Here is a 26,120-nt window from a genome sequence, read left to right as displayed (position 1 = left end):
GAGCATGCATTTTGTCTGCTGGCCCCAGTCAACTAAGAGAAAATATGAAATTAAATTGGAAGTGAAATTATTTATGTTGCATCTCCAACACACTATCAGCCTGTAGCTGAGACTCCAACAAAATCAAGGAGTAACACTACAAAACTACCCAATTATTATGGGGTTTTGATTGGGTGTTAGTGGGTTTTTTTTTTAGTTTTATTTTTTCTCCTTTTCTTTTTCTTTTAAATGCTACATTAGAATGTAGCTGGCAATTCAAGATAATAATGCTGATACACTAAACACCAATTCACTGCTGCGTGGTGTCATATAAACAATACTCTTGACCTGCTCAAAGAAAATATTTTCAAGTGAAAGACTAATAAGTCAGGGGTGTGAATACAACCTTTCTAAAGCATTTTTATCAAAACTATAAAATACACAAACACTTCAGCAAAAACATTTTCAGACAGAGTAGAAAGCATCACTCACCTCATGCTGAATTGGTCAATGTGATGAATGAGGCACAATACTCAACACACAAGTCTAAACAGGTTGAGAAGATATTTTTAATGAAATTACAGACTTCCTTAGAATCAATCCTTTTGGACTTGCTTGGCAGCAGCCTGTCAGAGGATCATTGAGCAGCTTACACTGTTCCTTGCTTTATGCTGTGATCTGTAATTATGGTTAGGCTTCAGTCTCCACCACCAAAAGCAATATTGATGACACAAGGTGACCTAAAGGACACTCAGTAACACGAGCTGTCAAACACATGAAGGAAAATGTAGCCTTGCAGACACACCCATAAATAATACTCAAAAATGAGGCTAAGAAAACCAAGTTGACCGAATGTACTTCAAACACTGAATTTATTACAAAGGTGCATAGAGTTTATGCCATTTGGTTTGAATACTTATGTTTAACCTACAAACAACATACAAAGTGAGGTTACAGTATGTAACAAAAGCAACAATGATTATCTAGTAAATTCCATATTCTACTGTCTTTAATTTCACATAACATTTCTGAAACAAAGGCACTTACAGAATTTAAAAAAAAAAAATATATATAGCAACATTTAAAGTCTTAGCTCCCTCCCTCCTCCCTAGAGCACTGTGGAGAACAAGTGTGACATGAAGGCAACAGCTACTGGGACTGACACATCAGCAGTGCTTAAACTGAAAACTTATGGATCATCTCCATCTTTTCTGTAACCATCCCATTCTTGTCAGTATTCAAAAACAAGCTTCAACAAGGCTGCAGGGCAAGAACCAAGTAAAAATTGGTCCTACACCTCATTGTTAATGATGATTAATACACTGACAATAAGAAATTAATCACAATCTGATTCATTTTGAACGGGACCGTTTTCTTTCATAAGTTTTGTAACTGAGTTGGTAATAGCACTGCTAAGGCAGTTCCTTGCACATTAATGACTGATCACTTCACTTGTACACAGCCATCATTTGTGCATGTCCACTGATGGAAAGGTGTCAATTTTCAGGCTCCTTAACCCTACCCCTCATCTCCCAGCACCCCACACAGGGCAGTGGCAGTTCAGGACCATCCGTTTGGTCTGCACAACCTCCACCCCAAAACCTCGTATTTGGGAATGTCTCTTACTGCTGCCTCCTGACTTTCCTCCCATCTCCTCAGGGATGATGACTGAGCCATCCTGCCATGAAACTGCAGATTTCCCTCTCACAACATGAACACGACACTGTGACTGCCAGCAGCTGCTCCCTTTGTCACACCAGCTGGGGCACAGGAAGAGCAGGGCACAGTAACAACCTCAGGAAGCCCCACACTGGATGCTGCACCTGTGCTCTCCCTGGCCTGGCTCCACACAGGCTTACAAAGGTGCTGGAACAATCTCTGCCCTCCTTCTCCATGAATAAGCACCAAGGGTAGGATCTGTAGCACAGGATTTATTCCTGCAGTTACTCAGTGCTCTCCCACAAAAACATTCCAGATTTCTAAGGCAATACTTCCTCCTCCATACAGAAGACACCATGCTTTTTGGGTTGGTCCCACGTAACATCTGACATCCCAATTTCTCTGCTGACATGGCAGGAAAGAGGAGGAACACAGACTAAGGGTGCACAGATAAATGCTCTGTAAGTGCCTCTTGGCACCATTTAATGCTATTAACTTCAACATTCAGAGAGGTGTAACAGAGGGGCACAGGTTGTCATGAACCCCAGTGAAAAACTTTAAACAAGTTTCTTCTGAAATGCCCTGAAAACTTTCTTTAAAAAAGAATCGTAATAATCCAGAAATAGACTCAAAAAAAATCAGGAAGGGGAACAAGGCTGCCTTTGACAACAGCAACTTCCACCCACTCTGTGAGGTAAAACAATGCCACCAAACAATAATATACCCCAAATGTAGAATGACAAATGGCTCAATGGCCTCTCTAAAAAAGTAAAATCAGTGTAAAAGATATGTTAAAATTATTTCAGTGATTATGTCACAGTGATACATGCAAATAACTACATAGTTCTATGAGGATTAACAACAAATTGCATTTCAATGTTGGAAAAGACAGAATTGTTGTGGACAGTGAAAAACCCCCTACCTTATTTGTTTGAGCAATGACAGATTCATAAAGCCTAAAGCTCCAGCAGTGTTAACAGTCATGAGGATGCCTCCAGATCTTTCATGACTGAAAGCATTACCTTCTTAAAAATACATTACATACCTGTGACCAAATCCTTCCTTTTCCTGACTTCTCATTCTCTGCTCAGCTTTATGGGAATGCTAAAGACAAAGGGAAGGTTTAATGCTCACTGTGGTCCCTCACCCAGCACGCTGTTACTCCAATGCAGACTGGATTTATAAAGGTCTGTCATTCTTAGGTTCCTGCCACCTTCAGTTCCCACTAGGGACGGTGGGAAAACCCTGAGCATTTGAAAACCCCAATCTTCTGCTGCTATCCCATCCCTCTTGTAAAAGAATTCCTTCTCTGTGATGAGGCAGGACTGAATGCTGCCAAGGTACCTCTGTTAACATGTGATTAAGGGGCTGATTTTAATTCAAACTCATCAACAACAGATGGCTGAAAGTAAGCTTGTCCAATACTAGCTGAACAAAAAATACTCATCCAATAACTTCTATGGAGAATTTTCAGGGTTTCAGCTTTTGATCTATTTGGTCTTTTAAGTGGAAGAGAGTCTGTTGATTTCTAGCTACAACACCCAATGGAGGCACAGTTTATAAACCTTAAAACTGGGACAGAAAACAAGGAAATAACCAACTCGTGCTATTTAGAACTAGCTCAAAGGCAATTAAACATGGTTTAGTACCCCTTACCAAAGGTAAATGTGTTGCAAAAAAGGAAAATTCCCTTTTGAATGATAAATGAAATGTATTAAATGGTAGCTTACCTAACAATAGTAGCTTCAAAACAGGCAGAACTTACATAACATGTATCATGTAGTTTCTTAAGAAGTTAAGATTTTACATTTTAATACTGTGCAAAAGATTGCTACAGCTTTGGGTATTTGAAAATGCTCATGTTAGACCATTCCTCTCAAAATTATTGCACAGCAAATGGTATTGTGGTTCTGTATTTCTGAAATACTCTTTCCTCTCGCTTCTCTCATTGTATCTAGAGTGAAATCTGTTTTTGTATTTGCTTGAGGTATAAATTAACTTCTGCAAGAAAAATACTCCTTCCTTGGAGCATTAAAAAAAAGAAGATACTGAATTGATTTTCACTCTACTTTAACAAAAAAATCGTTGTCTTCCAGAAAAATATAGTACAGGTACATGGTGTAAACAGAACAAATTATATTTTGGAAAGTTTTATATGCAGAAGCACAGTAGAAGCTTTTCAATAGGTGGGCTTCTGAGGATCCATGTAAGCAGGGTTGTAAGGGGGCTGGGTGGGGTAAGGGGCTCCAGCACCAGCTGCAAAAGCAAAGACAAGAAAAAACAGATTTGTAAAATGTACATTCTGAACTCTACATATAAAATGGCAATTTCTGTTTTGAGTGCACAGTTAAGAGGTTCAACTTAGCCAGTATCTTAATTGGACTTGACAACAGCTTGTCATAAAACATCTGACTTTCAGAAGTAAGAGCATAAAAACTTTTGTTCTTGTTGGCTTTGGGGCTTTTTTGATGCTGAGTGTACATGAGTAGCCTTTAGGGGAGAACCTAGCCTAAAAAAAGGAACAGGTCTGGCTCAAAAAAAGAGCCAGGGGAAGTAAGGGGTGCACATACAAGAGCACATACCTGATAGTGTGCTGAGGAAAAAACCACTGGTAAAAGGACTAGAGAAATCATATTAGGATTCCTTCAGGGAAAATGCTTCCCTGCTAAGTGTCAAAAATTAATTAAGGAAGTAAAATAGAAGGGAAAAAATATCCCACCACTACTGAGCACATGAAAGAGTTTGACTTATATACCAGATGTGCATCCCTTGGAAGAGATCCTTACTTTCCACTGTTCTGAGAAAAGCTGCTCAAGGGGCATCTCCATTTTCAGCTCTGTCAAACAGCACAAGTTTGTTCAAGTAGCACCTGATCAGATCCCTGGAAAGTGCAAGTGTGGTTATCTTCTGGTGATCTTGTAAAGTGAGTGGGGCTGGCTCCTGTGTGGCAGAGCAGGTATTCTCCCCTGGCACGTGACCTAATTAACAGCCTGCTCCTTGGTTAACAGGCAGGAGAAATGAAGGCAAGAACTCCCACTGTGAGGCATTTTCAACTGCCAATATGGAAAGTGCTTTGGTATGTTCCCAGAAAAAAAAACCCAAAACAACTGTTTTAAAACTAACAAAACAGCACCAGCCTGAGAAACCGGAGAGCAGGAGAAGTGAAATTACTTATTTATTGGCTCCCTCATATGAAAAAGATGAAGCCAAAGCACTTTGGCATAATGCTGTAAAACCCACAGCTTCTTTGGCATTTATAACAGAAAAAGAGTCAACAGTCCTGCCAAGTCACTGTTTTCACATGTGGGGCTGGTTTGCACATTATTAATGTACAATTTCCAACTGTTTGCAAATCTTTCACACCATGAAAAGCCATTTTATATCCAAGTTGTCCTGGAAGTTACTTTCTAAGGGCATTATCTACTAGTCAGGACTATACTTAGTTACTTAAAAGGATGACCAGTGAGGTTTGTAAGAGAACAAGATCCTACAGGTAAAAGCCTAGTTTTGGCTCCTATGAGCAGTCTGGAGCCAATTGCTCAGAGAATAGCTATTACCAGCAGAAGTGGGAATTAGTCATTGCAACAATAAGGCTGTGTGAAAACAATGCTGTGAAAGAAGGCAAGCTGAAGAAAAAATATTCTGATAATTCCAACTACAAGCTGTCAACAGACTTCTCCTTCCAATCCCTTTGTTATGGGCAGGGACACCTTCCATGAGACCTGGTTGTTCAGAGCTTCATCCAAACTGGCCTTGGACACTTGTGAATTTGTGTAGCTTCTCTGAGAAGAATGAGTTAGCTTCTCTGGCCAACACAGTACCAGGGCCCCACAAACATCACAGTAAACATTTTTTTCCAAATAACTAATCTGAACTTGCTTGTCTTTTAGTTTGAATTCATTCCCCCTTGTCCCGTCACTACATGCTCTTATAGAATAGAGCTCACAGATATTAGATTGGAAAGGGAATGTGGAAACATCCAACTCATGTATACATTTGTATGTATATATGTATGTTAATTGACTTTGATTTTAATATTAAATGTCAGTTGAATTAGTAAAACGTTCTACTGGCTCTGCTGACAGTCCCACACATTGCCAAACTTTACCAGTAGGGCTCCAGCTCACACCTCCTCTGGCAATGCTTAACATAGAAACAGCGATGGGGAAATTCCACCAGGGTGAATAACAGCATCCACCACAACCTGAGATTTACGTAATCCATTCACATTTGTATTAACATAGCCATACCAATAATAAATGTAAATAACAGAAGATTTTCTCCAGAGCAGCTGTCTCTTAGCTGTTCAGGGGCTGAAGAAGCACTTGGTGCTGCCTTACCTGCCACAGTTTCATGATAAGCTGGGGGTCCCACCGGCTGCGTGGGGTAAGGGGGAGGGTACTGGGCAGGGTAGGGAGCCACCGGCATCCCCGGCTGGGGCTGCACAGCCACGGGCTGGTAGCCTTGATACGGAGCTGCTGCGTAGCTGGGTGGCACTGCTGGCTGCTGGGGATAGGCAGAGTGAACCACAGTCGTGGTGGCAGTGGTGGTCACAACAGCTACAGCAAGGAAAAGGAACGTGGTTAGTGCTGGTGGTCCCTAAAGAAAAACCCCCAACAACTCCCAGACACCCCACATGGTGGGATGGAAGAGAACTTCTAAATGCTCAGGAAATATTCCAAAACGTGTCGTCTTGTTTTTTTAAGTTCTTTTAAGCTTTTTGATGTTGACATTCTTGTAACGAATTTCCTAACGCATTTTTTGTAAATACTTATTGTTTTGTTTTTGGTATTTTTTTATGGAGGAGGAGAAATTTGATAGACTTAGTTTGTCCAGTGTCATTGGAGAAGTAGCACTGTCATCCTCCAATCCACTGTCACTTTAGGAAATCTATAAATGTTGGGGTCAGAAATTAAATTTCCCTCTCTTTACTTTAGAAATTCTATTGTCCACATCGTTTTATTTTGTGTCCTAAAATAACAAAAACATCTCTCTGCAACTCTGCATTCTGAAACTGCTTAAATGCTTCTTTTTAGGTATCGCAGCTTCTGAGCAGAGTATTTTCACCTCTTATAGGAACACAATTTTCCAGGAGGGATAAAAAAAAAAATCCTCTTCAACAATGTGAAAAAGAAAATAAATAAATAAATCCAGAGCTACTTACGGCGTGGTCTTCGACATGCTTTGTACAGACAGCAACAGGAACAGGTGAGGCACAGAATAATAGTAATGACAATCACTGCAAAAACAGTAACTCCAATGGCAATAAGGGTTCCAAAACTGCAAGACAGAGACCACCAGAATTAATAAGAGTCACTCCTTAACCAAACCTGCAGCAAACACATTGCTTTACCTCCAATCTTTCAGTACTTACTGCACTAAGAAACAACTGTGCAAGGCAGACCTCTGCAGGAGGTCAGGTCTGCTAAGCCAGGGGAAGCTGAACCACCCCTGACAAGGAGTCTTTGGTTCCTCTCATTTTAGTCTGACTGTGACTTGTTGTTGTTTGGGTGTGAACACACAGGTTCAGAGCGAGCCCACAATGAAGCGCCCCACCTGTTGGGGTGACAGCAAGCTCTTCCCACATTCCCTAAAACCTCCCAGTCCCAAACTCAAGACAATCTCAGTCCTGAACAGATTCTTGGCAGGTTCCTTGGCCTCTGTAAAGAGGTATTTTAGAATCCATGTTTCACACAGTTAGGAAGAACTGAAATCCTGACTTTTCTGCAACACCAAGTATGCCAGGCTACATTATGGGATACAGAAACACTGCCTAAAACTCCCAAATTTATTATGGGAAGACCAGAGATTACAACAGCTTTGACTTCTGTGATGAGCACCAAATGATGGAGGTAGACAAAACCAGGTACCTCTCAAAGCTTTACAAGTTCTATTTACCACACAGGGGAGAAAAGATATCACAGCAAAGCCAGTGGCAATTCCCTTTAAAGTGCTAAATGACATTATCTGTTTCCTACTGTCTGAAATCAATAAAGCCCATCTACCATGGAAGCCAAAGTTTCCAGGACTCTCATTTCTTAGAAAACACACCATGCATCAGTTTTGGGAACAATTGCAGGAAGTCAGTTTTAAAGAAAATACAAGCTCTAAAATAAAGACTAGAGGGGCCGTTTTCACATCCATCCTGTTTTTGTTTGTTGGTAGAGATTCTGGCTACAGAGTTCTCTTTGGTTTTTTTCCCTGCTCAGTTTCCTGTTAACAGCTTTAAACAAAAAAACATCTCCTCAGCATCCAGCCATTTTCACTTGGCTACCAAACACCCACCAAATGTGACAATTGCATTTGAATATTAGTGACACTGGAAGGTTAAATCACTGACAAAAAGAATTGCAAAATGCTTTACCTCTAGCCCAAATTTAAAAGACCTCACCTCAGTGTCTTCTAAAGCAGCTTAACCCTTAGTAAGCTGAGTACTGACAAATCAAAAAGGCTCAATTTAAAATGCATTCTTTCACAATAAGAGAGGTTGCATCAATTTTATTCTGTTTCTGCAAAAGCTAGAAGAAAAAGCTTGAGTTGAATCTCTTTCAAAACAACGACTTTATGAAACTGTAACTGTATCTGACTTGAGCACTCATTTTGTGAAGCACTAAACACAGCACTAGGGATACAACCATGAAGTACTGAATGGGATACAGGAAGCAGGAACTGCTGCAGCCTCCTGAAGCCACAGGAACCGTGTCAGAGACACTGAATAAATGGATTACTGCAACACAACCACAGGATATAAAGGTGAAAATAACGTGTTGAGGGACACGTGCATGTTTTGCCCCATTTATTTGCACAGAACATTTTTGAGATGCTGACCTCAACATACACTCCCTAAGCACACAGCTTTTAAGTGCCCTCTCATCCTCATGAGCATTATCTTCATTTCAGCACAGTAAGCTCACAGCCAGCTCATCACCATCCAAAAAATCCCATTTCTTTCAAGCCTGGTGTAAAAAGCAAAATACAAATGTGATTTCAGGAGAAGGAAAGAGAGAAAACTGCACTCAATGGATTCGTACATTGAATTATGATCCTGATATCCTGATTCCAATGTTCTCAAGAAACAGCAAGAACACCTGTGACAAACTACAGACCCTTCAAAAACTGCAGGACAAGAAATGTCAACTGCAATTTCTGATGCCTGTGGAGCAGCCAAGAGCTTTTTCTTTTCTCTTGTTTCCACTTCTGGACCAGCCCTGAAAGAGCTCTCTCACTAGGGAAGCTAACATTACTTCCATTATACACAGCTATTCTCCAGCAACAGCAGCTGAGACAAAGTAAAGAAGTCTTCTAGGTTCTTCCTTGGGTTTTTTTCCCCAGTAAAGGAAAAATGCCTTTTTTTTGTAATGAACTATGCTAAGGAAAGAAATTCTTGTGTCAAAGAAAGAGATTAGGGCTGACAAAGGCAACTAAAATTCTTCACTTATACAGACAATGAACTTCTTAGAGCTTTAGCAAAGGTTGGGCAGAATCAAACATACCAGAAAAATTGAGATAAAGTGGAGAAATATTTACTCATCGTAAATTACCGAGCACAGCAGGAAACTGGTACAGCCCCCTTATCTTTCACAACTAAATTAATTTCTGATACGAGGAGAGAAAACAGCACAAGCCCATCTGCAGCCAAGCTGAGGGCCTTCAAGAGATAAAACCACTGACCATGGGCTCCATTTGTTTGTTTTTAATAAAGTTTTCTGCTCAATGAAGCAGGTATCTCCTATTTGCTAGCTCTAATAAGGAACACAACAAAAGCAAAGCTAAAAAGCCAACACACCACGTCCTCATCTTCACCAAGCTGTTAGAGACACCCTGTGCATTTGGATCACTTGTGTCCTTGGCAAAATGACATAACCATGACACAAGGACATTCTGCACCCATCTTCTGAAGAGTTAAACGGAGGCACATGTTTGAAGTGCAGGTGTGTCAGGTGTACAGGTTAGAGTTCTGTGTTTGTGTGTACAAACACTGTGATCCACTCCTACCCACTGAAACACTGTCTGATCACTGCAGACCAAAATTATAACCTTTCAGAGACAACCCAGCAAGTCAAATAACAGAGAGGAGTCAGCTCTTCTCACAGTTCTTTAAGGAGTGCAACAACTGATTACTGGCAGGCATTTCTATCACCTACATTCCAGCAGATAATTTTCCTGCCAGTGCTTGGGCTCATGCAGGCTAATGTCTTAGAACAGCACAAAGAAGGGAGATATTTACAGAAAAAACAGTAAGTGCTGTGAACTTGTAATTCATGTCATCAACACTCTATTTCAACACTGGGGTTCTTCAAAAAGAAGTTTTTTCCTAAGTATTTTTATTGACAACCAAAACTAGCAGTGCTCTTTTGGAATTTCTGCATGGTCAGTCACTACCTTACTGTAATAATGTCTTTTTTACTGCCCAAGGAGTACTGGTTTCAAAACTTCTTGAGCATTTAGGTGATATCCCAGTACTGAAAAAGGTGCAGGAGAGCTGCCACTAATGGATGATGGTCAAGTGAAGTCAGAATGGTGCTCAACACACATCACTCAGTGAACCTTCTAACCTTCAGGAGACAAGATATTCCAGGCACTGTATAAAGACTCCCTTGCAGTGTGCTAACTCCCTTCTTAGACAAAAATTGCTTAATTTGATTGCTTTCACCTGATGAATCTGCCTAAAGGGCCCTAAAATATTTGGAAAAAAAACCATATTCATATTAAATGATAATTACTGTTAGCATTGTACATAAATGAAAAAGAACACACGTGAGGGATTGCTGCTTACAGATTCCTCCCCTGAATGGTTAACCATGAGAAAGCAAAAGCCAACCAAAACCAAAAGTACACCTGACCCCTGCATTCTGCAAACAAACGTCAGAGTGCAGAAATCAGGGTGGCCACAGCAGCAGCTCAGTGCTCTGCTGGCGTCAGTCACAATTCAGGTTTCCAGACTCCCACATTATATATACCATAGTCTAAATAAAGCACACAGAGTTATAAACAGCTTGAGCTCATTCACTGACATTTCCTGCTTCTTTCTCCCCACAGAAAAGCAAACTTTTGCCAACGATTTCATAAAAAACAAAATCAAACCTAACAGCAGTTTGCTGCAGCAATGACGAATTGCAACTTCTCATAAAATGTATAGAAAAGCAAATATGGAGAAATTTATTCCATTTAGTAAAAATGGAGAGATAACATCCTGCCATCACCACCCCTCTCCTGCCTTGCCCTACCTCCACTTTTACCCCAATGCTCTCACCTTTGGAAAGCACTGAAGTGTGTGTGTAATGAGAATGTCTCTCAGACTCACCTCTAAAGCTGTCTAATTATTCAGTATATCTGTCAGCTCACATAAAGGGAGTTACTTGCCTATTTTACCCCTTTCAGGACTGAATGAGTTGCAATGGACATATTAAAATGTGAGAATCAAGGATCTAAATAATACTATTTGTAGAAGTTAATTCTCAAGGCAGTTATTCATGTTGGAGATCTCCATCTTGAACAGTCAAATGGGAAAAAACATAGTTTATTTAAAGCATTTTCAAATATCAAACTTTTGATTCCAGCAATTTTTTAAACTCTTAAGAAGAGTTTGAATCACTTAAGTCAGTGACATTTTGTAAACTTATACAAAGGAAGTTTTCACATATCTATGCCTTCATGAGAGTAGGACACACTAAAAATTTTGTCTTAAAACAGAAAAAAATATCCAAATTGACAATGAGACCACCTAGTAATGAAAATTAGTTTAAGCAGCCTTTTTATTGTGCAAGTTTTAATCTATTCCAAGATTTGTTCCATGCTTCGAGAAACACATTGGCAAGGCTCTCTTCAAAACAAACATTTACAAACAGTCAGTTATGGCTGTAACACGGGGTGGTCTGGAAAGACTTCAAAAGATCATTTAGGCCATTCCTAAAAGTAAAATAAATAATTGAATATATGCATGTCATTCCTTACTGCTCCCAAAAAGGACCCAGTTCCCAGAAATGTGATGGAATGGTAAATACCCACGTTTGCCCTGACTCAGGTGTAGGGCATGCCCAAACAAGTCCCCAGAGAGAGATGCCTAACTAACATTTTAGTCACAGCCATACAATGCCACACACTCTCTGTGAAGTTTAGCAGGAAAATAATGCTTTTTTTTTTAAGAGCAATACGAATTCCCAAGAGCTTTCAGAGGGATTAGTTTTTACGACTTTACTAGCAACACACATCCTTAGTTTAATGTTTAAGCATAAAAATTCAAAGCATAAGAACCACTTTCCTAGAGATTAAATGAAAATAATTTACTATTACTCAGCAAGTAAACTCACAGGAAAACATTAGCCTGGTTTTAACACTTGCAAGAGGGACCAGCCTAATTTAGCACAGCCAGGAGCTTCAGCACGAGCAGACAATCAGAATACACACCAGAGTTAAGCCTCCTAGTCCAGGTGCAATCACAGTAATTGCTGGTGCAGCCTTGGCCACCTCCCCAGAACAGGATCTCTACATGATCAGGAAGTTTCCAAGTGATCCTTGTGGTAGGCAACAGGCAGCCTAAGACTCAGACTGAGCAGCATGGTTTCAATTTTGCAAAATCTTGGTTGTTTCATGAGACTGGCAAGTTTGAGAAACTGCAAAGTCATTTTACCAGCTCTGCAATGCAGGATTGGAATTGTGTTGCCTGGTGTTTCAAACAAATGTTAACTCAATTAGCACTTCAGAGGGTCTCTCCTGGGGTTCTGCCCTTTACAGTCCCTTAATGTCGTGAAAAGGGTTTCACTTTATTTTGACTAACCCCCTCAGAGCAGCACCAGCTCAAGCCATCATTAACTGCAAACTGCTCTAGCAGGGACACAGATTAAATGAAGACCCCTAAAGCTCAGCACTACTTTCCATAATTCTTTCTGGGTAGTCCCAAAAGGAGAGTTTGCAGCGGGAGCCCCAGCAAAACAAGCCCTTTGTTTACCTGCAGTATAAACAGCCCTGAGCTGCATCCCCCAGAGCCCACAGCTGAGCACAGCTCCGGCGTGAGAAACGAGCTAAAACAGCAATAATGCCATGGGAAGCAATGAGTGCTATAGAAAAAGAGAAGGCAAGAATCTTACAGGAAGAAGTTTGCTAAATATGTGCTGAATGGAGCCTTTAGCTGTTTGTGCAAATAGGAATCTGATGTGGATTACTTTAAGCCCAGAATAATAAACTTCAGTTTTATACACAAAGACCTACTGGAATTAAGGCAACTACTATTTTTAATATTATATTTACATTATATTTTTAAAATTCTCCATTTTTAAAAAATAACATGTTTGGCACAACGTGTTCTTAAGCAGCCTTTATGAGAAAGTGGCAGGGAGGGAACTTCCTGGAGTTTGTGGTCTTACTCAAACACCCAACACCATGATCCAACAGGTTATTATGGAGTATGTATACAAGCATCTTTTCTTGGTCCTTAAAGAGTGCACTTGTACTAAATACGTCTATGTATACAAATCCCTTTGTAATACATACTAAAAATACAATTTTCCAGTGAAGTTTGCCAGGAAATCTATTATTGTACACTTTGTAGAAAACAGAGAGTAATTGCTATAAGTAACTGATGCATTAAAATATGCACATAACAAGGGGAAAAGTCATGGCTGCATTCCGAGGGACTGAAGTCTTTCATCAGCAGTGCAAGAATTAACACTGCAGCTTCAGGCAGGTCCCCAGATAATTTTCAGTCCACTGGACCCTCAGCATACAAACTGTCCTTAAACAGAATTAAAGGCATTTGCTTCTGCAGGTGGTAAATAAATTTAAAATGTTCCTTCAGTGGCAAAAAGAGAATGTAGAATGATTACAGATATTTAAGGCGAACAACATGAGTCAGTTCCCTTCCTACCACCCACTTCAAGGACACAGGATGTTACCCCCACACCCAAATTCAAATTTGGCAATGGGAAGGGTTTTTCTTAGATGGTTAAATGAATTAGCAGAACAAGTTTAGCTGAAAAAAAAAAAAGCCAAACAAAACAAAAAACCAATTAAGTGCTACAAAAAAAATTTCCCCACAAAAACTGCAATATTATGAATTTGCTACTGCCAGTATCATACCAATTCTAGAAGCAGATTTAAACAACTATTAGAAACTAACTTGGCCAAAGAGTTAAAGTATTTTTTTCCTGGCAAATTGAAATCTGGTGTATGACTTGCCAAACACACTGGAACTGCAGTAAAAGGAAGTTTGGACTAGGTTACACCCACCTGCTTTGCCTGCCTTATAACCCAGCTTTTATAGGAAACACACCTTTTTCTTTACCCACATTACTCATGTATCATCAAATATATAAAACTTCAAAATACTGTGCTCAGGCAGGAGCAAAGTCTGCATTACATAAATTAATTATCCTGTACTACTGTGAAGTGACATCCTGCCCCACATACATACCCCTTTCTCTTCTGGAATATTAGTCACCCAGCACAACAAGGATCATCAAGGAAAATCCAACACTGTACAAACAGGAACAAACCACTGCAGCAGAGGTCACATCTGGCCAACCACTGCTTCTTTTAAATGGCATTGATTATTAATGAGACCTTCACCAAAAGAGTCACAATCTAGTGCCTTTCACACCCTAAAAATAAAAAAGGGGGTTTTTAAGGAGGTTTTTTTACCTCTCAGTGGAACTGAGAGCCAGAGATCATGCTAATAAAAACAGAGGTGTATCACATCAAAAATGAATGGTATCAAAGGCTTTGAATACAAGGATTTTGTCAAAAGGCCAGTCTCTACACAATTGGTAATTTCCTGAAATTAAGCCAATTTGTTCATTTCACAAAAGACCCTACAGCTGCAGTTTTAAAAGGCTGGGCAAATCAAGGGTATTCTCCTACTCCCATAATACACCTACAAACACAGTCTGTGGCAAATATATCCAGCTACACCTCAGGCCATGGCTTTTTTATGGCAGCAGATGAAAAAGCAGAGTTAGTGCTCTAAATGCTCACATTTTTACAGATCCTAATAAATAGCCATCATGGTTTTTTTAAACATGTTTTTAGAGCATTCTCTGTTTCTTGGGCTATAGGATCCTTCTCTGAGGGCTACCCTGCCTGCAATCTCTTCCACAACCTCTCTCCAGAGTCAGCTTGTACGTTAAAAATTTACTGTTTTCAGAGTTACACAGAGGCACAGGAAAACCCACAGCCAGAGGGAACACTCTACCCTCGTAGGTAGCTACAGTCAACGAAGCACCAAGCCACAGGAAAATTAACTCCTGAACAGAATCCAAGTGATCAATCTTGCTGTGTCGTGGTGTGCTCAGGTTGTTGCTGTCACACAGCCCTCTGTGGTTAGCAGGGCACACTAACCCAGCTGTGCAGATCTGCCTCTTGCACCAGGGCAGCATTTTTCAACCTCCCCTTCCTGCCTGGTTTCTGAGGAAACGAAACCTAAGTGCCTACAGCAGCAGAGACCACAACTCATAACCCTCTGCCACCTTCAAGCAGCTTCTTCACCAAGAACATGGTGAACACAAAGCCAAATGCAATGCAAGTTACCACTGCTAATTGTGCAAGCTGATGTTTACTCTTCAGGCTAGTAAAAAGCATTAAAAAATTCTTTAAGTAGCTTCAAATCCAAGTCTCAGTTGTTTCCAGGCAAGACGCTTACATTCCTTGGAGAGATTAGCCTGTGCTTGAACACGAGCCTCACAGAACAGGCTGTATGCAGTTTAACTCATTTATTACAGACAACATCAAGGACCAGCACTGGAAAAGAAATCCTCTGCTCATTAAACAGAGACTGCTTATATTTCTACAAGACTTTTTTCCAATTTTCATGGAGTCTTCCCTCTGGAAACATTCCACACCCACCTGGACACATTCCTGTGTAACCTGCTCCAAGTGACCCTGCCTTGGAGGGGGGGTTGGACCAGATGATCTCCAGAGGTTCCTTCCAACCCTAACAATTCTGTGATTCTGTAATTATCTTCATTATTTATTTTCTTACCACTGGCAACCTATTACAGATCCTGCAGTATCCAAATATACCAGGACATGTAAACTGGAGACCCTGATGGTGATAGCAGGGGAGAAGGAACGAGACATAGCTCAGTATCATTTTAGACCTTGTCTGTGGAGAAAATATGTGCTTGGAAATATCTAAACCAGACAAAGAAAATCAGGATAATAATATCTTTCACTGCTAGAAATATGCTGGTTTTGCCAGGTTAGCCTGTAGCAGCTACTGTAGATGCCACATTCCAAGCAGGCAGGGATTTTCTCTATATCACAAAAGGACAAGGAAGCCACAAGACAACACATGGCTCAAACCCCAAATGAGCACATCCCCATCCAACAAGGCTGGTCTGTCTCTGCTGGCCAAAGCTTCCCAGGAAAATGAACATTCTGCCTCCCCCTTCTCCTAAGGAGGAACAGCCTTGCCTCAGGCATTACTGTACCTGTTACACAATCTGCTGTAGCTTACAGGCAGAAATTAATTCAGAAACAGAGCCAAATTAACTGCGTACACAGACAATGTGAAGTTTTGTTTCCAACTAGAAAGCCCAGTATCAGCTGCCCCAACTACATTATTTTGTTCTGTAACTGATACAGATGTTCTGAATTGCTCCACCTCCTTAAACACTCAAATTCTTCACAATTAGTTGAATTGTGGATATGAGTCATCTAATTTCCTTTTCCAGTAAGGGTCACTATTGGAAAATTGGCATACCAAGGCTAAGTAATCACACTACCAATGAAAATAATAACAAGTTCTGACCTGGTGAATCAGTGCTCTGCGTTTTACGCAGTTTCTTAAAATAAGAATACTACTACAGAATAAAAAGGGGAAACCAACTAAATTAACCTCACTACTCACAATCCATCCTTGAAACCAGACTAAAGCAGGGGAAAACTCAGTAATCCAATTAAAATGGGGGGGGGGGGAAATCCTGAAACACCTTCCAGTAGTAAACCTTTGCCACAACACATTCACTAGCAGCAGAAATTGGAGAAATCACTTATGGTCAATGAAAAATGGTGACAAATTTATCAAGTTCAGCAGTATGAAACCTGTGCCTATACCCTGACCTAAAAGCTCCACACGATCTTTAAGGACTGATCAACAAAGGAAAAGGCCTGAATCTGAGTTAACCCTGACTTTTATACTTTTCCTAGAATGCTTACATTTGCTTCCAAACACAGCATTCTGGGAAGGAAAATGCTTTCAAGTTCTTAGAAGTGCATTATTAACACACTCCAGTGGAGCGTAATTTATTGTCTTTAAAATGTCCAAAGATTATATTTCACCTGCAATGTGAAATACACTTAAAAGGATTGCCCAAAATGCACACCTGCCTGAACAGCACCTGATACTTAATATAAATACTGAAAGACAGTATCAATGGATGATACTAAAAGGAAACCTACTGAAAACCGGTGCGTTGCTTGCACTTCTGCAGAAGACTTCAGAATAAACATAGCAAAAGAGCAAAAGTACAAGCAAACTAGAAATTGCTCAGCCGGGCAAGACAACAAAGAACAAACAAACATTCCACCAGTAGCCCTTCCCTAACCCTGTCCTCAGAATTAGGGTGTAATTGTGGCAGGATTTCCAAGCAGGGAGAAGAAACACCCAGACCACAGAGTCCAGTGGCAAGTCCACAGGTAGTGTGTAACTCGCCCTCAGAAAGGGGAAGTTCTCTTAAAAAGACAGGATTTGTGAGCAGTGTGCCAGGGTGGTAACTCAATCTAGAAATCAGCCTGATGTAAGAATGGGGAACTGAACACTTTCTGACCCAAAAAGCCAGGAAATCATCACCTCCTTCTCAAGGGCAGTGTCAAAGGTAATATTTTCAACTCCTAAGAAAGGACAGGGCACTAAAGGAAGTTGCCCTTTTTACTTCCTGTCATGTTACAAACTGTTTAAAGAGAATGCTCATCTTGTTGGAGATACAAAGAAATATTCTGACATCAGCCCTTCTTTCTACACAGTGAAGAATTAAACTAACATAGTCATCAAGAAACAAGGCAAAACCTGCCTTTTAAAATAAATTGGCACGGAGAGAGAGGGTGGAGTATACCTTGCAGGCAAGGAAGCAGGACAACTCTTCCAGAAGGAATTCAGCTTACTATTTGGTTAAAAAAAGCATAAAAACCTCAACATACACAACACAAAAACCCAGGCACTGTCTGTAACTAAACAAAAACCTAATTGGTGTCCCACTGGCTGCAGTCACAGACAGTGCCACTCACTGCAATTCCCAGTATTGAAATACACTAAATGGGACAGCTTGGTCATAAGTCATTTTGGAAAGTTCTGAGATGTGGTTTTCCTCTAGAATCATATCTGGGTGGCTTTTAAAGGACAGTATTCCTGTGAGTAATTACCACCTTTCTAATAAAATTGCCTAACAAGAAGGTAAGTTTGATGTCAAGTCTAGGCCTTTGCATAATTTTTGAAAGCTGCAATGTAATTGAAAAGGAAAACAGAAGTCACCGTCTTCTCAAGTTGAGACATCCACACTTCTGTTTTAAAACATTCCACAGCTGAAAATAAAGATAATTAAAACAATTTATCTGTTCCATCCTAAATGCTTTTTTTCTCATTTACAAAGAACAAGCCCTGACTTAAAGATAAGGCTCACGCCTGCTGTACTGGAACGACACTGCTGAAGACAGAAGATCGGCCCAGCTGAGAAGGGGCACCCCTTCTCCAAAATATGTTACATTAAATCCTCCTCCTTGTCGAGGAGACATCGCCTAAAGAGACCAAGGCTCCAAGACGTCCCCGTAGCCCGTTCACACCACCATGCCCGTGCCTATTGCCTTTAGCGCGGCTCCTTCCTCCGCCGCAGGTAAAGATGTGCCCGGACTAACACAGCGCGGGGGCTCCGCCCGGCCGCGCCGACCCCCGCCCGCCGCTCCCGGGGACCATGCCGCTCGCACGGCCCCGCTCGCAGCCGGTACCGAGCCCGCTCCGCCGGAGGTCCCGGGAAGGCCGGGCGGGTTCCCCCTGCAGCTGTCGGGGTCCCCCCCGGGGCTGTCAGGTGCCGTCCCGAGCCCCCCGAGCGCCGCCGCTTACCCCATGCTCGCCGCCGCTGCCCCGCGCCCGCCGCCCGCCCCGAGCACGTCACGGCGCCCGCACCGCCCCTTAAAGGGAGCCGCGGCCGCGATGCCGAGCGCCCGAACCCACGCAGGGACACGCGTCAGCCAGAGCCCCGCACCAGCCAGAGCCCCGCACCAGCCAGAGCCCCGCGTCAGCCAGGGCCCCGCACAAGCCAGAGCCCCGCACCAGCCAGAGCCCCGCGTCAGCCAGAGCCCCGCGTCAGCCAGGGCCCCGCACCAGCCAGAGCCCCGCACAAGCCAGAGCCCCGCACAAGCCAGAGCCACGCGTCAGCCAGGGCCCCGCGTCAGCCAGAGCCCCGCGTCAGCCAGGGCCCCGCACCAGCCAGAGCCCCGCGTCAGCCAGGGCCCCGCACCAGCCAGAGCCCCGCACCAGCCAGAGCCCCGCACAAGCCAGAGCCACGCGTCAGCCAGGGCCCCGCACCAGCCAGAGCCCCGCATCAGCCAGAGCCCCGCGTCAGCCAGAGCCCCGCGTCAGCCAGAGCCACGCATCAGCCAGAGCCCCGCCACACTGCGCGCAGCTCGGCCGTCCCCAGCACACGAAGCGCACGGAAGTGTCGGAGCGAGCCCAGGGAAGGCACGATGCCGATAAGAGGGCTGGAGCACCTTCCCTGAGGAGACAGGCTGGGAGAGCTGGGGCTGTTCGGCCTGGAGAACAGAAGCTTGTGTGGACACCTCCCAGCACTTTCCAGGGTCTGAAGGAGCTACAGGGAACCGGGGAGGGGCTCTTTGTCAGGAACTGGAGTGACAGGACAGGGAGTAATGGGTACAAATTGAAAGACAGGAAATTTAGGTTGGATATTAGGAAGAAGGTTTTTACTGTGAGGGTGGTGATGCACTAGAACAGGTTGCCAATGGAAGCTGTGGATGCTCAATCCTAGCAGTGTTCAAGGCTGGATGGGCCTTCAGGCTGGATGGGCCTTCAGAAAGTGGGAAGTGTGTCCCTGGCAATGGCAGGGGGAGGCTGGGAATACATCATCCTTAATGTCCATTCCAACCCTGTAACATTCTGTGATTAATCCCTGCCCTCTCTTCATCATCTTCTGCACCATGAAAAACTGACACATTTTCACAGCAGGAATCCTGTCATCACCAATACAGGCTTTAAGGAATTTACTTCTTCCCAAGATTGAAAGAGATGGAGAAATACTGATAGAAACTCACTGCAAAAGATGCTAGAACACCAAGGAGATACTTCAAACAAAAGCAGATTTTCTTCCAGAGCCACTGTGGATTTTCTAAGAGTACAAAGCACAGAGAAATGGCCATAAACTAAAACAGAGGATGTTCCACCTCATCATGAGGAAGAACCTCTTTATGTGAAGAATGGCAGAGTACTGGAAGAGGCTGCCCAGGGAGTGTGCGGGGTACCCCCTCTGGAGACATTCAAGTCACACCTGGACACATTCCTGTGTCACCTGCTCCAGGTGACCCTGCCTTGGCAGGAGGGTTGGACTGGATCTCCAGAGGTCCCTTCCAACCCCAGCTGTTCTGTGACTCTGTTGAAGCTAATGCTTCAACCTCCTGTTCAGCAAGGAGGATGCAGATTATTATATACAGAGACTGTTACGGTCTAAATAGCAACATCCAGCTTCTTCCTCATGTCTCTCCTTCTTCCAACACACACACAGATTTTGAGTGCTCCACACTCTTAAGACACAAATTAGAATTTCTATTTTTTGTATTCTAGCAGCACAGAATCATGGAATTGTTTAGGCTGGAAAAGATCTTTAAGATCACTGAGTCCAGCTGTTAAACCCAGCATTGCCAGGTCCACATGTCCTGATTACACAAGGAAGAACCTCTACACAAATCCCATTTTAAATGCTTGCATGGCTTACCTGGGGCCAGAAGAAAAGTCTAAATCGGGATCCTGAAAAATGTCTGAGTCAGAGATCCTGTAGAGAAGAGAGAATTCATCTCAAAAAAATGGAATTTATTTACTAAACTTAAAGTTACCTAGCCAAGTTTCAAGTGCTTATGAAAGTAACATACACTAAAAGGAGAGATTCTTTTTGTTGCCTGTGTTGCTAAAAGTATGGATGTGACAATAGCCTGAGAGCACTGTTCCAAGGCAGTTTTGCAAAATTCAAAACCAAACAGACCATACATAGATTTGGAGCAGCTGTAGAAAAATGCATTTACATTATCAGCTCTAAGTAACTAAAGTTAGTCTGTGATTAACAACAAAAATCAACAAATACAGCTTTTTACTCAGCTCACCTTCACCATCAACTAAGCTTAGTTTCACCCAGGTATGCTCTGACAGGCATCCCTGCTTTGGGGAGGAGAGAGGAGCAAGCACAGCAATTGTCCACCAAGTGGGGCCATATTCTCATCCTCTACATGGAGAAAACCACCAATTTTATGAGGGTTTCTGTTACCTTCAGTCAAACTGAACCAAAGGCAGAACAGAAGTGTGACATTTCAGTGTCACTCCCTCCTCCACCTGGCTAAGGATCTCTGACAGTGCTTGCTCCCACACTACCACTGCACATCATCGTGGCCTCCAAGGAGCAGATCTGTACTTTGAACAAGTCCTCTTATGCCTGGGTTAAGGGGAGTGATGCTCGCTTTCCCTGCAGGGATGTGGCTGCTCTTCTGTGCTTCACAGAGACAACATCAAGCTCAGGCCAGTGTTTCACCCCAGACATGCTTCAGTGGTTAAGCCCTGCCCGAGCCAGGTGCAAGATAAGCAAGTGGTTCAGCTCAAGCTTGCACTCCAACAGCCTCATTCATCCTCCACAGCAAACCTGGCAATTTTCCACATTTTCAACTCTGTAACTACAGTAAAAACTCCACAATAGGTGGTTTTAGAGTGTGTCCTCTCTGCTCCTTTGGGATGCCTTTTATTTGGTAACATTCTAGATCTAGAGCCAGTGGTACCTTTCTGATGTCCCTGAGCATCCTAAAGTGTGAAGCTTTCAAGAACAAGGACTTTCCACATGATATAGTAACACTAACAACAACAATCATTTTAACAAACATCAATGCATATTGTATCAGGCCTTGAAGCCCTCCCACAAAGGTAAAAAAAGCACATTAAAGCTTCGTCCCAACCAGTTGGTGGATGCGAGTTTCCTCATTTCCTCGGTGATCTTCTTTACAGCTTCCAGAGGGTCTTCTGCATCAGGACACCTTCAGAAAAATTAAACAGAGTGTAAGTATTTGAAAATTATCAAGAAGACACACATCAGTTTATGCATTAATTTATCCAGTTCATTGTTCCATTTCTACAAGTAAGTAACAAGCACTAATGTTGATCCCTGATGGAGCCTGATTGAGATCTAGAAGAGAAAGGTCTTTTAGGAAGATTTAACCATTAAACAGTGTGTTTTTGTCATTTGATGACAGAATTGTAATGTGTTGTGCGCATTCAGTTTGCCTCAATAACTTTCATTAAGCTGACTGCACTGGAATTTTTGTTCATCAGATTTTAGGAATACATTAGAGCAGTAGTATCGATCCAGACAGGATCCACAGCAGAAATCAGGATAGTATTGTGCAAGTTGTACCTCACCAAAATAACCAGTATATGCCTGACAATCCTCACCCAGAACTGAGAAGAGTTACAAACCAATAGTTAGTAAGTAAAGGAATAATCAAACAAAGTCTTTTTCTCATCCTGAACCAGATCCCCTAAGTTAACATTTAAATATGCTCAAAGTACTTGGGTCAGGTCTTACAAACCAAGTATTTCCTTTTGTGTATAGCAAAGGCAAATACTTCTTACACACAGAGTAGCTCATCTTCATTAAGCACCTCTATCCAAATGTTCACACAGACATAAGCACTAAACTGCATTAAAATGTGAGATGCTGGTGTTACTTTCTTCACTATGCCTGATAATAGACATAAGCATTAAACTGCATTAAAATGTGAGATGCTGGTGTTACTTTCTTCACTATGCCTGATAATAGCTACCAAATTATTGTAAAGACTCTAAGAGCAACATGAGTTGCCAAAAAGGTTAAAAATACCAAAAGGCCCTGAAATCAGTTTGAATAAAATGTTAAATTTTTCCTAGAGATTTGACTTGATGGAAAAGATGCAACACCACTGCATTCACTGTAGGTTTGGATTTCCCTGTGACTTGGTTGTTTGTACCTGTTGCTTTGTTTACTGCACAGAAAATCCTGATAATCCACTGCAGAAAACAGAGATGTCATACAACAGATTCTTAGAACTAAAATCAGTCCAGCAGCATTCCCACTGCAAGCATCACCCGGTGCAGCTCCAGTGGTAATCAATGGGGATGTTCATGTACCAGGATGGCTCCCTTAGGGAACATCCCACACTTTTCAGAACTGCATCGGGCAGACACATTCCTTAAGAAACTGGCTGTTTTCTCTGTCCTTGCCCTCCCAAGCCCGAGTAACTGCACCATAAGAATGGCACATTAAAAGCTTTTAACTGCCACTAAAAATACTTCTCAAAGCTTAAGCACATTTATTTCCCAAGAAGGGTATCACTTCATTTTTCAGTGACAAATGCTGCAGTCAGCTGGTTTCTATTCAGCATTTTCCTTCCTATCTAGACATAGCCTGATATCTCGCTCCTAAACCACACTCCATCCAAAAAAACTCAAAATCCTTCAGGTGTAGTTGCTCAGAGAGAGCAAACAAAAAGAGGCAAAGACAACATTTAAACTGACTTTAACATCTGAAAATTGAGTCTTCACTCTCTGGCATCAAGAAGTGCCTGAATACTGTTGCCTGGAATAAAACACAAAACGTTTCCAAACAGTGTTAAAATGATAATAAAGTCTTGCAAGTCTTGCATTTATAAATTGACAGCCTTAATGGTGCACAATATGGTGATATGCACACACTACAGTATTTCTACAATTTTTCTAAGGTTGATTAGTATACCTATCAAATATTGTCCAGTAAGAAGAGCAGTTGGTAAGGTAATTTTCCCCTGGGTTCTGCCCCATTGGCACCCCCCCCAGTCTTTTTTAGCCTACACTTCACTGTGTCTACAACACAAGCTGCAAAACAAAGTGTCCTTGCTAGACTAAAGGCAAGACTAAACAGAATTTCAAGAATGTATTAGTAAGGGTTTGGTATACTATGAAGGAGGACAGGAAAAGTTCTAGAAGTTAGAACTTTGTATTAACAGCCTACAACGTTACAAACACGTGGAAAATATATAAAAGCTAAAAATATTTAGCCATCACAGCCAACGTTAAAAAGAAAAACAAAAATCTTTTAAGGGTTTAAATATGGAGGTTCATTAAATAGAAACAAAGAGGAACTTCTGTACCCATAGTACAGTACTTTTTATAGCTTTACAGACACATAGTCAATCAAATTTTTCTTCTGTAGACACCTAATGCCACCTGACTCCTCCCTCCTTCCTCTATCCCTAACAAGGAAATAACAGGTAGCTAAACCAATTCCAAAATACTTGGTGAAATTACACAGCAAGGCAGCCAACAAAATTCCTCCCTTCATCTCACAATTGTACTACTGCAGCACAATAGAATAACAAGGAAAACCAAAGGCCTAGGCCAGTTCTCAGGTGGCTGAGCTGAGCCAACAAGGGCCCAGCACACCAAAGAAGAACTTGGTGCCTCTGCTTTGTTCCTCTCTTCTTCCATCAGCTGTGGCATCCATGAGACTCTTCCTCAACTGACTGAATCCTCCAGCTCATCGACTGATGGCACTTTTGAATCACCTGAGAACAGGTACAGTTTTCACCCAACCCAACACAATCCAGTTACTGAGGGGTTCCTCCTATCCTGCAGGGCATCAGCGTGATGATTCCACACCATCAGTACCACACAAAACCTCTACAGACTGACCAAGTTCCATCTCAAGATAAGAGCTGCCAAACTCTTCCCACCCAGTCCCCTATCACTGCAGTAAGTACCAACCTCCACCGCTATTGATATTCCAGAGCAGCTTGCATACAGTTACAGCTATGGCACATTCGTGGTGAGTCAGCTTAAAGAATCCTAGAGGTACCTCATACCTTGAGGTACTTACAGATAAAACTCTGACCATGTCAGCCACGCTGATTTCAGCTCAGCCCCTGAATAAACTGTGATCCTGGATTACTCTGACCTAGTCAAATGTCCTCTTGCATATCACAAGCAACTTTTCTGCACAGGTTTGTGCACAATTTGATCTCTCTGATCAAGTGATACCACTGATACATAAAATACAAAGAGTGCTTCTCCTTCTCTGAGACCTCACCAGCTAAGCTCTGTGATCACATCCACCCTCTCTAACGACAAAGTTGGGGAAGACCACACGGTCCATCCTCCAAGCACGATAACAAACTAGCAAAAGATAGGACTGCTGAAAAAAAAAATTATCAATAATAGCATTTGATGCATGAACTCAATCATCAAACAAGCTCACGTAAGTATGTTGTTTATGTGATATCATCACTGAACACCTCAGCGTTTCTATTATCTTCCAGTAAAAGGGTAGAATTTACTGTGTCGGGGGGGTGAAAACGTGAAGGTTTTTGATCGGACGATTCAAGAATAACCCGCAGCCACTTCAGTACATCATTACCTTACCTTAGTTACCAGCGGCCCCCATCATCAGGCCACTGCTGGCCGACACCACGGCTCAACACAAACCCACCGAACTTCAGCAGAACTTTTCCCTCGGCGAACCCAATTCCGCGCCAAAACTGCTGGGCGCGGGTGGGCACCTCCCGCCGCCGCCGGGACCACGGCTCCACGGCCCCCAACACCGTGCGACCCTCAGCCCCGAAAACCACGGCTCCACGGCCCCCAACACCGTGCGACCCTCAGCCCCGAACACCACGGCTCCACGGCCCCCAACACCACGGTTCCACGGCCCCAACACCACGCGTTCCTCAGCTCCCAAAGCCACGCGTTCCTCAGTCCCCGCCCCGGCACGGGCGGCAGAGCTGAGGGGGCTGAGCTCGCAGCCCGGGGCTCCCCACGCCGGGGGCTTCGTCCGGGCCTCCCCGGGGGATGCGATCACCGCCTCCGAAAGCAACGCCGGAGCCCCCAAACCCACCCTGAGCGCCGGGGCCCCCCCGCTCGCCGCTCTCGCACCGTCCCGCGCTCACCGGCCGCCGGCTGCAGGAGGAGGAAGAGGAGGAGGAGGAGGAGGAGGGGGCAGAGGCCGAGCACGCCCCGACACAGCGGCAGGAGGGCGGCCGCGCCTCGGGGTACGCAGGGAGGAGTCGGCCCGCGGGAAGCGGCAGAGGCAGCGGGCGGGACGGGGCGGGGCGGCCCCGGCACGGGAGAGAGCTGAGGCGGCCCCCGACCCCCGATCTCAGTTCCCTGATTCCCATTCCCCGATCCCTGTTCCCCATTCCCCAGCTGCGGCTCCCGTTGCCCAAGGCGGTCGCTGCAGTACCAGCTGAAGGCTTCTTTCTCCCTGAGGGGACGCCCCACCGCAACA

At 43.0% G+C, this 26,120-nt stretch overlaps 1 protein-coding gene across 4 annotated transcripts; it reads right to left on the bottom strand.

Annotated features, from left to right (window-relative positions):
• Positions 1-834: 834 nt before the first annotated feature.
• Positions 835-26,120, bottom strand: SHISA5 (shisa family member 5). Of its 4 annotated transcripts, none has more exons than XM_038149139.1 (6): positions 25,731-26,120; positions 21,787-21,864; positions 20,568-20,624; positions 6,803-6,918; positions 5,979-6,197; positions 835-3,894 (listed from the first exon to the last, which is right to left on the bottom strand). In XM_038149139.1, the coding sequence occupies exons 2-6, from the start codon at positions 21,810-21,812 to the stop codon at positions 3,818-3,820; spliced, it is 495 nt and encodes a 164-aa protein (XP_038005067.1). In that variant the 5' UTR covers positions 21,813-21,864; positions 25,731-26,120; the 3' UTR covers positions 835-3,817. The 4 variants fall into 4 exon arrangements, with proteins under 4 accessions (XP_038005067.1, XP_038005069.1, XP_038005065.1 ...); XM_038149141.1 differs by having other exon boundaries at positions 25,783-25,979; XM_038149137.1 differs by lacking the exon at positions 25,731-26,120 and adding an exon at positions 25,259-25,283.

Source organism: Motacilla alba, chromosome 12, assembly GCF_015832195.1.
Source record: "Motacilla alba alba isolate MOTALB_02 chromosome 12, Motacilla_alba_V1.0_pri, whole genome shotgun sequence".
Lineage (NCBI taxonomy): Eukaryota > Metazoa > Chordata > Aves > Passeriformes > Motacillidae > Motacilla > Motacilla alba.
This window is presented reverse-complemented; position numbering and strand designations above follow the sequence as displayed.